The sequence below is a fragment of the Terrapene carolina genome, unplaced genomic scaffold, assembly GCF_002925995.2.
Source record: "Terrapene carolina triunguis isolate 2854851 unplaced genomic scaffold, T_m_triunguis-2.0 Scaffold23, whole genome shotgun sequence".
In the NCBI taxonomy this organism is placed as follows: domain Eukaryota; kingdom Metazoa; phylum Chordata; order Testudines; family Emydidae; genus Terrapene; species Terrapene triunguis.
Genome location: NW_020664374.1, coordinates 11,970,875 through 11,987,578, shown reverse-complemented (window position 1 = coordinate 11,987,578; position 16,704 = coordinate 11,970,875). Strand labels below are relative to the sequence as shown.

Sequence of the window (16,704 nt, the reverse complement as noted above, 5' to 3'; positions counted from 1 at the left end):
AGAATTTAAAACATTAAACTATGATAAAAACTTCTTTCTTCTTGAGGAAAAAGTGACCATTATTGTTTCTTTACCGAGGCAAAAGCAAGTGGCCAAATTACTCAGCATTACTGCCCGAACACAAACGGAGTCGTCATAACTTTGCCTGTACTATATGCTTGTAAGGTACCCTGATTACATTTTGAAACTATTAAACTTTATTTTAAAAAGGTGCAGTATTTGTTCCAATCCCTCCATTTATTCTCTACCGGAAATACAGAGTTCTCTATGTTTTTTCTGGAGTTTTATTCTTTTAACTCCAAATTAAAACCTTTCCCTCCACAGATTAAAATCAGGGGGGTAATTTGTTCTGTTTCTTGGCATATTATTGGCATAATATGTCTCCATTCTGCAGCCCAGACCTGATACTTCCTCAGTCCTCAAGGCTCCCAAACTGACTGATATTTGGAATGCAGGGGAACAAAGGGGTGGGTGTCCAGAGCTCTCTGACTTAGCCAAGGGCAGTGTTTCTGGCTCCACAGAAAGTCCCATCAAACCCTCCTTGACTGGAAAAACAGTTAATAAGATGCAGGGGTTTTGACAGAGAGGGTAGTAAAGGGGAATCTTTTGGATGAGTGAAATTAAAAATTAAATGTTAGCCTTAACCACTCATATTATAGCTATTTAAGAAACAAGAAAAAGCTACTTTCTCTACACAGCATAATCTTGAAGCCCCTGTGTAGTTCTCTGTATGAGTTTTAAGTTATGCTAGCTCTTCGTGTGCTTAACGTTACATTTTAAAATCAGTAACAACAGAACTCTTATTAAATGTGCTTAAACATCAACCCTTTTTTGCAAGCTGGGGAAAGGAGATGGGTTATGGAAGGAGATCCTCCAATGATAAATGTTTTCTGTCTCTGACGGACAGAATAATTAGTCTAGTCTCTGGTGGTGTTCTCTCTCTTATTATAAAAAATACAGCATCCTTAAATATTGTGCTAACTTTTGCTCAATTTCTTGCTAGAATCTGAAATATCAAATATCACCCTGGAATGTTGGTTTCCACAGCACAGACTACAACATGGAAAAAGAGCTTGCTCTTTTTGCCAGCACAGTATGTGCTACCTAACATGAGATCCCAAAAACAACAAATAAAATTTACTACACTGCAGTGTAAAGTGAACTCCCTTCTCTGTCATTTTCTAGGCTGGAGTGCCAATATTGCAAAAATCACAAATAATGTCATACAAAACATCAACTGTATTTATTTAATCAGCTATGAATTCTCTATCACCATTTGGATTTACTGCCTGAAGTAAGCCTGATCAAGTCAAATAGAGTTCTACAAACTCAGATATGGGCCATTTTCAATTATTTATAAAGATCAACTTAATCACGTAAGCGTTAATGTTTAGACAAGATTGTATTAATATTGCTCAGTGTAGTGTCCTCAAGTGTCAAAGTTGGCTTTTTTCCATTAATTCACGGCTCAACCTGTGACAAAAACCAAAAGAATGCACAGAAAATCTGGGAAAACGTCTCACAGATGCTAGCTGCTTGCATGGAAGAACTAAGTGGACAGAAATATTTTCTCTGGTGTAAGAAAAAGTTCACCATAAAGGTTAGCAACATTATTAGAGTATTAGGAGAAATGAGTTTTAGACAGAAGCTCTGTCCCCCTAATTGGAGGCATTTTATAATATGCACAGTTTATTGACATACTTGGCCGGAATTATGTCTGTTCCTTAAATTCGGTGACAATTTATGGCACCTTGAAAAGAACAATACACCTCTACCCTGATATAACGCTGTCCTCGGGAGCCAAAAAATCTTACCGCGTTATAGGTGAAACTGCGTTATATCGAACTTGCTTTGATCCGCCGGTGCTTTACTGCGTTATATCTGAATTCGTGTTATATCAGGTTGCGTTATATCGGGGTAGAGGTGTACTTCCCCCAAGTGAAGAATGTTTTCATTTTTAATAACAGAGCTTCATATTGGTTTTAAATACACAAAATTTTTATATAGCATACTCAACAAAATCTTAGGGCCATATTTGGGTCCAGCCAAACTGTACACTGCACAGGTCAATGGGAAAGATGTGTGTACAACTACAGCATAAAGGTCATCTTTAAACTTCCTGAGTCCTGGGGCTACTGCTTTGTGCAGGGCTAGTCTCTGTTCTGAGGTCTCTGCTGTTTCTGGGGACGTGACCTCAATCACTCTAACTTAACCCCAGGTGCCAACCAACTATCCCCATCATCTCTGGTCCCCATTATTTGGGTCCCCATTCATCCTGAGTAGCTCAATGGCATTTCTCTGCAGCTCAGAGCTTTTCCAAAGATAAGTGAAAAACTGACATGATTCTTATCAGTTCTGCTGCACTCCCGGGATCTGAATAGGAAAAGGGAAAGTGACCAGTCTTGTCGATTTCACTCTAATACCGCTTACAGGAAAGCTTTCAGAAGATTGGATCTAAACAGTGGCATGGTCAGGAAGTGCTGACTGGGACCCCAGTCCCTTTTGTAGGCAAAGTGCACAAATAACCACTGTAGTGCTTTGATCTCATATAAAGCTGGTAAACTGCACCAGCTCTTCACTTGGAATCTATGCAGCTGCATCCTATGGTAGATAAGAAAATAATCTGTTAAGTCCCCAAACCTTTCAGTGGCCCCCTGAGCAGAACTGGCCCGAGCCTGCTGAATTTCATTCTCCAAGCGCCTTTTTTCTTCCTCCAAACGTGCAATGTATTCTGGGGATCGTCTCTGCTGACTGATGAGCTGCAGTTCCTGAAGGAGAGCCTCTTTCTCCTTGATGAGCTGAAGACGGTCCCTGTCCGCCTCAGCCATTCCTGGCCAAGATTCATTATCTAGCAAGGCCAGCTGCTGCTGTATATTGGAAACTCTTGGGGGAAAAAAATGAGAGCATGCATAAGAAATAGATAAGTAACAGGGAAAAAAAACTGTGGAATAACTGTTGAGGAAAATCACTCCCAGACCACTAGCACTAAGCTACTTTTATTCTTAAAACTATTTGTATATGTGAAATAAACCACAAAAACTTGCAAGCATACATTTATGGTCTCATATAAGTGAATATGTTCAGATCTATAGCTTAACATCCTTAACTTACACATACACCCCATTATGTTGGGCATTTAACAGATACTTAATGACTTCTTCCACATGGTACCATATATGTTGCAGACAGATTCAAAAGATGACGTAAGGATACAACTGGGGAGTTTACTCTCAGCTTCCTCTCTTTGTTGGCTTTAAATTAGATCCTAATTTACATCTGAATTTTTTTAAATAGCAAACGAAGAATTAACAAAACTAATCATCACAACTATCATAATTAATTAGAGTGGACAATGTCTGCCATGATATTTTAGCAGTTTTGAGCTGCTATAATTCATATTATAAAGATGTGGGAATAAAATTAATAGTTTTAAGACGACTAGATGCAGTTAACATGAAACTCGTTGGCTGCTGTTCCAAGGAAGGAGTCTGAGTGCTGTTTGTGTAGCCTAAGAATCTGCCTTCTATTCTGAAGGAAGTAGTCCCCTTTATTTCTTATTCTCCACAGTCAGGATTTTGGGAATGTTTTGAGCCATCAACAAGTCCCACAATGTATAGAGCCAAGCTATTCTCCAAGTGACTGTATATCATTCAGCTAAGAAAAATCTTTAAGGGGCAGAAAATATTTGGCACTCCATGACTGACAACTCAAGGACAGGAATAAATAAGTCACGAGTCCAAAAAATATGGGGCTGGAGCAGAACAGTTGCCGCCAGGAGCAGCCATTATACAAGTACTACTGGGAAGAAGCCAAGCCCTCCCAGTCCCACCACTCCAACAACTTATTTCTTTTGTCTGAAAACAAAACACAAGCCGTAACAGCCTATCCGCAAACCAAGAATTATTCAAGACAGTACCTCAGCCTTAGGGTGGTATGGTGACGGTCAGCGAAGTAGAAATGAACACACTTATCTTGAATATTATGAGTTGAGGAATGCCTAAGTCATGGAGTTTATTTGCATAAACACTACTCCCCTCTAGAGCGGAGTTCTTTTTAGTTTCCTAACAAATCAAGTTTCTTTCTTAAATTTAAATTCAGTTTGAACAGTTTCCTTTTTGCCTCTTTTTCATTCTGACATGCCTCTGAACATCCTCATTTTACCCAGACCTGGAAGGCCCAAATTCCTATGATCTCAAAGGCCTAAGGGACAAAATCTGCCAACCACACTAAGTTTGTTGACAAAACTGTCAGTGTAAGCTATGCTGGCCAACTTCCAGTGTAGATGCAGCTATGTCAACAGAAGAATGCTTCTGTTAACATAGTTAACTTCGTTTGGGAAGGTGGCATTCCTACACTACCCCTTCTGTCAGTGTAAGCTGCATCTACGCTTAGGGGTTGTGCCAACATAGCTATGCGGGTATAATCTCTGCAGTGTAAACACTGCCTAGGGGTGGCAGAATCCGGTCCTAATTTTGTAAAGCCAAACAATTCTGATAGGCAACTAAACACAAGTAAATCTCCTGATACTGAGGTTTGTCCATCACTTCTGAAAACATGTCAGTTTTAAGTTTTTGTATATGTAAAAGGAGACAGCAGGAGTACAGAATCAGGGTCAGTGCACCTCAGTGGGACTATTTACCTAAGTAGAGTTTCTAGGATATGACCCTAAAGGTTAAAATCTAAAAAGCCTAGCCCATATTGTTAAAATAGCTTAAAATAATTAAGACACAAAAAAACCCAAGAGACCTTTTTATTTTAGAGTGTGAACAAAAATTCTTCAAAGCTATATGATACTATTTGTTTTATATATATAAATTATATATAAATTTTAAAAAATGTCCAGAAGTTTGTTTCAGTATGTGTTCCCTAGCGAAAATCTGGAATGCCATGTCTACAGGAAACCTGATGTAAACAACCACGTTCTTGTCAATCAATTACCAACACTCTGACAACTCTTTTAGTAAAAGTGGAAATATGCACGAGGAAGAAAGTTTTGTAGGTGCAATATAAAATTTGTCATAATTTTTCCTCAGTTCTTAGGAATGTTGGCAATTAATCAAGAATACTGCCATGCTGAATAACTTAAAAATGCTCAGGTTTCATTTTATTACAAACATTTTTAGTTAATATTTTTTTAAGTCATGTTCATGAAACAGATTCAAATCTGATAAAGCCAAAGAGGAACATATTCATTTTAATCAGTTAAAAAAAAAAAAAAGATAGTTCTACGTTCAATCCTGATCAAATAAATCAACAAATTACATGCAATTTTATAAATATGGCAATTAATTATATCAACCCTGCTCCTGAAATCCAGATTACTTCAATGGTACTCTACGCATGCCCAGAAGTCCATCAGTGAAGATCCAATTGCAGTACTGGGGTCTACCAAAGGATTTTAAATTCTGTCAGGTGAGTTTGCTGAAAGACTATTGACAGACAGCTGAAGAGTAGTAGTGACTGGGACAGTGATAAGATCTCAAGCAAGATTTTTTTTTAAATGTTAACTTACAATAAACTATCATTTAAAAAAAAATCTCGTTAATGAAGTGGGGTTAAAAAAAACTGGTATGGAAACCTATAACTAATTATTGCATATTTCAAGTCTAATATGCACCCAACTACATTCCACATGTACTTTCAAACATTGTACCAAGTGTCAAGAGATGTATTTACTGCAATAAAATTATGACCAGCACATTAGGGGCAAGACTCATCTCTTAAATAGAAAAATCACTTCTTATTACAAACTACAGTTACACCAGTCCCAGGAAAAGTTTTTCAATACCTAGTAATTGCACTACTTGCCATCCATCTCAGTCACTCTTTGAAAGGATTCCATTCATCCAGTTCTATAGGATTTTATTTTTTAATTAAATATAACAGAAATCAAGGTTTCCCTTGAGCTGGATGTGCCTCTTCATGGGAGCTAACTAAAATGTTTCCTCCTTTTTTGTGCTGCTTTCTGTAGGTCACATTTCAAAAATGTGAAGTTCCTACATCAGATTTTTCACGTAACCATTGTTTTGATAGCCCTCAGGCAGGAGATTTAAGGTAATGTTTAAACCAATGGTCTCCTTCTTGTGTTACTCAATGTTGACAATCGTGGCTTGTCTTGAAAAGGACCTCTAACTATCTGAAGACTGTTTATTTGAGAGTACAAAACTTTCTTGTGAAGCATTTAGGGTTGCTACACCCAATATACCTGACACCCATGAAAACAAAGAAACGGAAAGTTAGGACATTTATCTTCTACTCCTCCACCCAGCGGAACATACCTTTCCACCACTAGACACTACAGGCCACACAGAACAGCCTTAACGCTGTTGATGACAATTTGGTAAAGAAGTCTTCAGAGAAGTATTCTTCTTAAAGGCTGGTATCCTTAGGAAAGCAGAGTTAAAGTTATAATGCATGGCCTATACTGGGTTATGGTAGCTGTAGTAATGGTTAGGTATGGCCTGTGGATAAAGGAGAAGTTAGTGTTAAGTTACTTAAGTTCATTTCCTTGGTTTTGTGAGTTTGTCTCAAGTATGTTATGAGTAGAAACTCTAACACCTTCACAATGAAGTTTGTTTATTAATTTCCTAGGTTTTTGGGTTATTTTAAATTCTTAAGCAGGACAAGCGTGGGGCAGAGGAGAGGCAGAAGTATTGCTGCAGCTGGAGAAGATTTTATCTGTCAGCAGCTGTGCATGAACCTTCGCGTATCAGCAGCTATGTATGAAACTCTCTCTGTTGTGGGATAAAATCTAAAAGAATGTGTAGCTCTTGACAGGAGAATGTGTGCATCAATCAGGTTTCCCTGGCCCCGCTCAATTAGATTTAGTCACACAGCACATAAACTAGCAGCATGATTATAGGCTAAAAATGACCCCTTCACACCCTCCCTTTTTTTTAAAAAAATAACGAAAACTGCTTGTTGCATCACATGTACTGAGGACACACCTTTCTATCAAGTTTGGGGTATCCAGAAATTTTTTTTTTTTTTAGAAAGACACTAGTCAAAAAAGACAAGTAGAACTTCCCTGGAAAAATTACAGCCAGAGCCCAAATTCAAGAAAACCTATTAAAAATGCATTAGGAGAAACCAAACAAACACCATACAGAAAATTCAAGGGGCATAAAAACTAACCTCATATGGCATTTCACGCTAATTGGCCACATGCTTGGAAATGCAGGAATTTATGCCCCACTTCAAGCCCATTTCAAAACGTAACCCTAACTATGGAGTCGGTATAAGGCACCTCCTGATCATTCTTGGAGTGCTTCTTAGTGCTTGACCTTGCAACATAAATAATGTTCTTTTAACATAGTTTTTTGTAAGCGATAGTACATTAAAGACAAAAAACCACACTTAGTGGTGAGATGAGAGATTTTTGTCTTATTCTCATTAGGGCTGTCGATTAATCGCAGTTAACTCATGCAATTAACTCAAAAAATTAATCATGATTAATCACAGTTTTAATTGCACTGTTAAACAATAGAATACCAATAGAAATTTATTAAATATGTTTGGATGTTTTTCTACATTTTCAAATATCTTGATTTCAATTACAATACAGAATATAACATGTACAGTGCTCACTTTATATTATTTTTTATTACAAATATTTCCACTGTAAAAATGATAAAAGAAATAGTATTTTCCAATTCACCTCATAGAAGTATTGTAGTGCAATCTCTTTATTGTGAAAGTGCCACTTATAAATGTAGATTTTTTTACATAACTGCACTCAAAACAAAACAATGTAAAACTTTAGTGCTTACAAGTCCACTCAGTCCTACTTCTTGTTCAGCCAATCGCTAAGACAAACAAGTCTGTTTACATTTATGGGAGATAATGCTACCCACTTCTTATTTACAATGTCACCTGAAAGTAAGAACAGGTGTTCACATGGCACTTTTGTAGCCAGCATTGCAAGGTATTTACGCTCCAGACATGCTGAACATTCGTATGCCCCTCCATGCTTCAGTCACCGTTCCAGAGGATATGCTTCCATGCTGATGACGCTCATTAAAAAAAAAATTGTTAATTAAATTTGTGACCGAACTCCTTGTGGGAGAGTTGTATGTCTCCTGCTCTGTGTTTGACCGGTATTCTGCCATATATTTCATGCTACATCAGTCTCAGATGATGACCCAGCACATGTTGTTTGTTTTAAGAACACTTTCACTGAAGATTTGGCAAAATGCAAAGAAGGAAATCTCACATTGGTACTAAAGATAGCTACAGCACTCGACCCAAAGTTTAAGAATCTGAAGTGCCTTCCAAAATCTGGGAGGGACGAGGTGTGGAGCATGCTTTCAGAAGTCTTAAAAGAGCAATACTCCGGTGCAGAAACTACAGAACCCAAGCCACCAAAAAAGAAAATCATCCTTCTGCTGGTGGATCGTTATCGAGCAGAACCCATAATCACCATGGAGACACGTCCTCTGGAATGGTAGTTGAAGCACGAAGGTACATATGAATCTTTAGCGCATCTGGCATGTAAACATCTTGTAACGCCGGCTACAACAGTGCCGTGCAAACAGCTGTTCTCACTTTCAGGTGACACTGTAAACCAGAAGCCGTCAGCATTATCTCCTGCACATGTAAATAAACTTGCTTGTCTGAGCGATTGGCTGAACAAGAAGTAGGACTGGGTGAACTTGTAGGCTCTAAAGTTTGACATTGTTTTATTTTTGAATGAAGTTATTTTTTGTGCATAATTATGCATTTGTAAGTTCAACTTTCATGATAAAGAGACTGCACTACAGTACTTGTTTAAGTGAATTGAAAAATACTATTTCTTTTGTTTTTACAGTACAAATATTAATAAAAATAAATATAAAGTGAGCACTGTGCACTTTGTATTCTGTGTTGAAATTGAAATCAATATATTGAAAATGTGGAAAATATCCAATATTTAAATAAATAGCATTCTATTATTGTTTAACAGTGTGATTAATCACTTGACAGCCCTAATTTTCATTACTATTTGAATGTACAGATACTCTTCTTTCTCAATTGAACGTTTCTTGAACTCAGTGGCAGCATTCCATCCAGTGCTGTTTCAAACTCCGCTGTTTCAAACCCCACATATCTACACCAGCAACACCATCACAGGACCTAACCAGATCAGCTACAACGTCATCGGCTCATTCACCTGCATGTCCACCAATGTTATATATGCCATCATGTGCCAGCAATGCCCCTCTGCTATGTACATTGGCCAAACTGGACAGTCACTACGCAAGAGAATAAATGGACACAAGTCAGATATCAGGAATGGCAATATACAAAAACCTGTAGGAGAACACTTCAACCTCCCTGGCCACACAATAGCAGATGTCAAGGTAGCCATCTTACAGCAAAAAAACTTCAGGACCAGACTCCAAAGAGAAACTGCTGAGCTCCAGTTCATTTTCAAATTTGACACCATCAGATCAGGATTAAACAAAGACTGTGAATGGCTATCCAACTACAGAAGCAGTTTCTCCTCCCTTGGTGTTCACACCTCAACTGCTAGCAGAGCACCTCACCCTCCCTGATTGAACTAACCTCGTTATCTCCATACTGATTTATACCTGCCTCTGGAAATTTCCATTACTTGCATCTGAAGAAGTGAGGTTCTTACCCACGAAAGCTTATGCTCCCAATACTTCTGTTAGTCTTAAAGGTGCCACAGGACCCTCTGCTGATGTTGGAAAATGGTTGTCCTATCTGCATCAGGCTCAAGGTACCTGTCCCATGCATTTGCAACTATTTGCAAAGATTTCTTATTGGAGACTTTATGTAGGAATAAAATTATCTCATATCTGGTGTATACTGGAGGTTTTTTGTACTGATGTAGCTACACCAGTGCATGGTCAGTTACTGGTGTCCCATTTTGCACCAATGCAATAGGTCTACCCTATGTGGGATTGCACCAGTGTATTTATACCCCATTACCAATGGTTACTTAGATGCAAGTTTCCCTACTCAAGAAAAGCCTAAAACTGTATTTAAATCCACCTTTGGTATTTTCCCTGTGAAATTCCTTTTTGCTTTACTGAATGTGACAAACATTCTGAGAAGTACAGTAAATTCAAATAAAGGTTGTAACATAGCAGTACACTTATATTATGTAAAGGAATAACACAGCAGTAGTTCTATACATAACAGTGAATAGCAGTTATTTTATTGGAAGGTGTATGCTGCCATCTTAAATCTGTGTTCACTTATGAACTACAGTGAAAGTTTTGTTATCTCCTCTGTGAACCTTCCTCCCCTGCACTTTACGGGAGCACTTAAATTTTTTCAAAGTAAATTTTGATATTCAAATAAGCAGCAGTCAGCCTGTTGACCCAGAAAGCAATAATTTGATACCACCTACTGGAGTATGGAATGCAAGCCCATCAGTACGTGTTATTCATGGATGGGAATGGGCAAAATGCCTAGAACACTGTTCGATGTTTCAGAAATTTTTTTCAGAAAAATGTTAAAATTACTACATCAATAGAGACTTCCGTTTTTGGTATACAGCCTAATGAAAGTATTACTTTTTAAGTGTAGTCACTGTAAAATATACATCTCCAAAAGCCTGTAGCAGGAAGAAAAAAAGTTATTTCTGAAAAACTGAGGTTTTACACAAGACTTTAAATGTGCATTTTGTAAGTTACATCTCTGTCAATACATTCATTGATTGTAAGAAGTTTGGGAAACCTCTTGTAAGAGGTGGTTAGGGAAAGCAAATGTATGCTCTGACCCTGAAAAACAAAACATACCCACTCTTTTTGGAACAGGCCAAAAGTAAAAAAATGGCTGAAGTTTAGAGGCTGAAAGTTGGCATATGCACATTCAATAGGGAACACAGACTTAGTGACAGTAGGGTTTGAGAAGTGTGGGACGAGAGAGAAATACTACAGGCAATTAAAACACCACTTCTGAGCATGCTCAGTACACAGCATAAGGGTCAGCTTTGAGAAGAGCTGAATGTACTGCCCAACCTCACATGCACAAGCGCAGCTGCTCTCAGATTTGCTTGAGGGAGAATGCAAATATGCCCATGAAATACAAACAAAAATGCTCCAAAAACCCTACAGGGGCCAGAGAAAATGTAAACTACTGAGCTTGTGATTTTTAGAGTTTCATCACAATATGCAACATTACGCAAGTTTTAAGTTTTTCTTTTTTTTAAAACGAGCAGTTCTCATGACCGAAGCTATATTTTAATTAATGTAATTTTTGTTATCATAAAGGTCTCATTTGGGGATTAGAGGTTTTTTTTAAAAAAAATGTTATTCTCTGCCTTCCAGCCTTTTCCTTTACTCTGTAGTTGAAGGCAGACCAATGGTTGCTGCTCTGAGATCATGAATAGGGCCCTGAAAACAGTATCAGGGAGCAACAAGGCAGGCTTAGCAAATGGTAGTTATTTACCTGTAACTGGAGGTTCTTCAAGAAGTGTGATCCCTATCTATATTCTGCATGTGGGATACGCATGCACACCACATGACTCAGTCCAGAGTTTCTTGCAAGTAGTGTCTGTGGGCTCGCACATGCATGGTACCTCTCCTTGTGCTCCCAACCAACAGCATAAAGGCTGGGGTGGGCAGACATCTCCAGTTTTCCACTTACCGCAGTGTAACCAATCCACAGCAGAGGACGGAGGGTGGGTACCGGAATACAGATAAGGACCACACATCTTAAAGAACCTCCAGTTTTGGGTAAGTATCCTCCATTTCTTCTTCAAGTGATGATCCCTAGCAAGCAGTCGTCAAACAGGTGATGATTGTGAGGATGCAGAAGTGATAGCTGACTGTAGTACTGCTGTCCCCAAAAGCCAGAGCTGACAACTGTACAAGGTCGTAATGGCTTGGGAAGGTTCACAAACAGCTCCAAGTAGCAACCCTACATATCTGTAGTAAGGGTACGTCTCTCAGAGATGCAGCTGAAGTGGCTTGCCCTCTGTGGAATGAGCCTTTACCCCTTCCGGGGACAGGAGGGGATGCCAAATAGCTGGTAAGAAAAGGTAATACAACCGGAGATCCATTTTGAAAGTCTCTCCACTGACACAGGTTGATGTCCTGATACCTCTGCTATGGAAACAAATAGTTTAAGGTGTCTTTCTTATGTCCTTTGCTCATTGCAGATAAAAGGCCAAAGCCCTCTGGGCGTCTAGAGAATGCAGTTCTCTCTCCTTGTCTGAGACATGTGGTTTAGGAAAAAAATACAGATATGTAGATGACCTGACTCATAGGAAATGGAGAAACTACCTTGAGTATGACTCAAGGGTGGGGGCAAAGCAAGACCTTTTCTTTATAGAAGGCAGTATATGGTGGGCCCACCATAAGCACTCCCAGTTCACTAACTCTTCTGGCTGACCTTGTAGCTATCAGAAAGGCCACTTTCATGGACAGATGGGACATAGAGCATGTAGCCAGCAGCTCAAAGGGGGTCTTAGTGAGAGGTGATAGAATAAAATTGAGGCCCTACTGAGGTGCGAACTTCACCACTGGTAGAAAGGATCCGAGCATCCCCTTCAAAAATCTAGTTGTGACAGGGTGCTTGAAGATCATACGGTTAGCCACTGGAAGATGGAAAGAGTTGACTGCTGCTAAATGCACCCATAGGGAACTGAACACAAGACCTGAGGACTTAAGGATAAGTAGATACTCTAAAACATCAGGGATTCTGGCGGACCCTGGAAACAAATTGCATTGGTGGGCCCAAGCAGAGAAATGTTTCCATTTAGCTGAGTAACAGCTTCATGTAGAAATCTTTTTAACTTTGGATTACACCCTCCTGGAACATGACCACTCTCTTTCTCTCTCTCTGATGGCCATCCAAATACACAGCTTTGAGTTGTTGCAGCTCCGAATTGCAGTGCGTGACCTTGCCCATGTTGTATTAGCAGTTCCAGCAACAAGGGGATGCTCACAGGTGGTTGCACTGAGAGTTTCAACAGATCTCTGAACCAGAACTGTCTCGGCCAGTTGAGCATGATGAGGATGACTCAAGCTCTGTCTTAGCAGATCTTCCATACAACTTGTGCGATCAAAGGAATTGGAGGGAAGACATATCCCAAGTGACCCTCTATGACATCAGGGAGCAATAAGCCTTTGCCAAGACCTGCTCTAAAACAGTATCGAGGAAGCTTCCTGTTTGCCTGAGAGGCAAAACGGTCCCAAGCTAGCATTCACCATTAAGCAAAGACATCATTGAGAATAGAATCATGACTCCCCCATTCAGGATTTACAGAATAGTGTCTGCTCAGGCAGTCCAGTAGGGAATTTTGAATCCCTGGTAAGTAAGCTCTGATAAGGCTATGTGATGTCTGATGCACCAGTTGGAGAGTGTGACTGTCTCTATGCACAAAGAAAGGGCTCTTGTTCCCCTTTGCTTGCTTATATAAAATACTATTATATTGTCCAACATTAACTGAACATGTTTGGATTGGATGAGCAGGAGGAAAGCATTGCAGGCCTGATGGACTTCCCTGGATTCTAGTAAGTTGATGTGCATTCTGGACTCCCAGGGGATCCAGCCGCCCTGTGCCACGTGACTGACAATGTGCACACCACAACCCATTCCTCCTCCTCCTCTTCTAAGCATGCAGCATCCACGCTGTGAGATGCGGGGACCTGAATGCTGGATGCAAAACCTGACCGTTACTGAGTCAGAAGATCAGGATGAAGAGGAAAGGATAGGGAAGGCCGAACCAGTAACATGAGGAGGTCCGAGAACCAGCATTGTCTTGGCCACACTGGAGCAATAAGAATGAGCTTGGCACAATCCAGTTTAAGCTTGAGACTGACTTGTGGGATGCATGGGAGCAGAAACCCTCAACTCTTGCGTGGCAATAAAGCACTGTTTCTCTGAGCGTTTCACTGTAGGGGGCAACGAAGCTGGGGTATTCTAGAGGGCCTTTGAAGGCTCCAGGGAAAGTCTCATTTAACAGGATGGCTACTCTCTCCTGGAGCTGGTGGTTGGAGAATATCCAGCATCTTATGGATATTCTCCTGCAGGAATATTCTGACTGGATACCTAAAGTAGCGGCCATACACCTCACGAGGCCCTGATGCAACTTAAAATCCCTGGATACTGAGGGAGAGAAAGATTCCAGCACAGTAGAGTCATCCAGGGAGGACAAAGAGGCAGTTAGTTGTGCCAACAATGGATCCTGTTCTTGTACCACAGGATTCAGCCGGAAGAGCCCTGTAGGTCCTGGGGAATGGACTAAGTAGTTGATTGCAGTTGAGAAGTACAGCAGCAGAAGCTACTATTGGGACTGGTGATCTCGCTCTGAAGTGGGTCAAGGAACAGGACCTCAGGGACCGAGGAGCATTTCAGTGATTCCAAGGAGGCCACTGGGCAGGACAAGGCTTTGGTAGCCAGTAGGCACTGGTCTAAGAGCCCCTTGTCCCAACTGTGGGACAGATGCTGATCTTGGTATCGATAATGATCTGAGTGCAATCTCTGGCGCCTATCCGGGAGGACAACCCGGAGGTTCTGTATTGACAACAGAAGAGCCAACCCTGATGGGGCAAACAACTGATCAGACTCATCTGAAGCCAAATAAGGAGGCAGCACTGGTGCTGAAGAGAAGTAGAGAGTCGGCACTGGTGGCATCGAATGGGACACACTCCCACCCACTACGAGGAAAGGTGTCGGCACCCAGGCCAGAACCAAACTCCAGGATGGGATCTGCCGCCACGATGATGACGGCGCCGAAGAATGCACCAGCATCAAAGGGTCTTCAGTGCTGGACCTGGCCTCAACTCCAAAATCTACAACTCAGCTGGTTCGAACTGCGGTGCCAATGAACCCGGCAGCTCTGCGACATGACCAGAAATTGTTCGGGGCACTATGGAGGACGAGCCGGCGGAAGCCATAGCACCAGAGAACCCCTGAACTAGCTGAGAGTCTGAGACTGAGAGATAAAGTAAGTCTGGTGCCGGCTGGTATGCCATCAGCGTGGTGACAGTTGGCACTGGTGCCAGCATCATTGGTACTGGACTCAATGGACACCCCAGTGCTGGAACCAGAGTTGACAATACAGGCCCTTGCTGCTCACAGCACGGTACCGGGAGCAGTTGGATGGACCTGCTCCATCCCACATGCCAGAGGGAATACAGTGCCAGTCAGCACTCCCCTTCAGAGAGGGGTCTTCCTGAGCCCTGGAACGGTCTCAACTCATTTAATGGGTCCTCTTCTTCACTGCACCAGAGGAAGTTAAGTGACCCCTTTTCCTCTTGGGGGAAACGACAGAGCTTGAGTGTGCAGCAGCATCACCTGCCAGATCCAAAGGGTACTGCTAGACAAAGTTCTCCAACTCTAGTGCATCAGCACAATTCTTTTTCCACTGAATGTGTATTATTGATTAATTTATTTCTCAAACACAGCTATATCAGTGGTGGAATCAGACAGCTTCCTCTCACAGCAACTCAGAAAGCATTAGTACTTATTATGCCCCAAACCCCTCATGTAATGTACAACCGCTGTGATTAGGAGATGAGATGCAAAACAAGGCGAGTTTGTAAAGTCACCCATGTGTGCTAACTATGGAAAGTGCTTAGATACCACAGTGATAGATACAAGATCCTGAATGCAACCGTTCATCATAAGGTTGCCAACTTTCTACTCGCACAAAACTGAACACCCCTGCCCCACCCCTCCTCCAAGGCCTCGCCCCTTCTTCCTGGCCAATGGGAGCTCATAGACTCATAGACTTTAAGGTCAGAAGGGACCAATATGGTCATCTAGTCTGACCTCCCGCATGATGCAGGCCACAAAAGCTGACCCCCCCACTTTCCCTTAACTCTGCTGTTGAAGTCTCCAGATCGTGATCTGGAGCTGCGGAGCTAGTGCTCAGGGCGGGGGCAGCATGCGGAGCCCCCTGGCTGCCCCTACACCTAACAGCCAGAGGGGGGACATGCCACTGCTTCCGGGAGCCTGACTTAGCCCCGCTGACTGGACTTTTAACAGCCCGGTCAGCGGTGCAGATTGGAGCCACCACGGTCCCTTTTCGACCGGGCATTCCAGTCGAAAACCAGAGTTCATCAGCTCACAGCACTCCTGTAGAACAGTTATGGGCAGGTTGTGAATAATAGCTTGTTGAAACTTTAGGAGAATTTAAATAGTTAAAATGTAAATACCCAAACTGAAATTTGGCCAAGACACTGTGACACATGGTCTTATATGAGCAGAACTTATGTTCATGTTAAAACAAAAAAGAAGGGGGGCTTGTCTACACTGGAAATTTTTTCAGTTATACCAATATAGTTATGCCAGTATAACTCCCCTCTTCCAAAGCACTATAAGCTACCCCTGAAAAACCCATTCTTATACTAGAATAAGACTGTTCACATGGGCGTTACACTGTTATAACTACAGCCATTTAAAGTCACACCCTACGTTATAGCAGTATAATCTTTGTGCATCAACAAATCCTAAAAGATCATGGGCCTGTTTCTAACAGCTGCTGAGCCCCTGAAGTTCCTATATAGCTTCATTTGGCATTTCTGGTGATTGAAAATTGAGCTGCATGTGTCATGGGAAATGTTTGCTGAGTCTTTTCAGTGTGGAACCACATACCAATGGATGTAGGGGAGCGGATAAACACTCATTTTGCAGATTGTTCCTGGTTCTGACATTCCACGTAATGGTCTAGATGTTCTTCAGGAAACCACAGCTGGAATACATGCACAAGAGCTGAAGCACAAAGTATGTAAACTATACAAT

The 16,704-nt window shown here is 41.1% G+C and overlaps 1 protein-coding gene across 1 annotated transcript in view; it reads right to left on the bottom strand.

Annotated features, from left to right (window-relative positions):
* LOC112114874 (protein WWC3) overlaps nt 1–16,704 on the bottom strand; it is a 100,045-nt gene that overhangs the window by 36,055 nt on the left and 47,286 nt on the right. Inside the window, exon 8 of the mRNA XM_026649559.2 lies at nt 2,641–2,883. Coding sequence (XP_026505344.1) covers nt 2,641–2,883 — 243 coding nt within the window. The remainder of the gene's footprint in view (nt 1–2,640; nt 2,884–16,704) is intronic.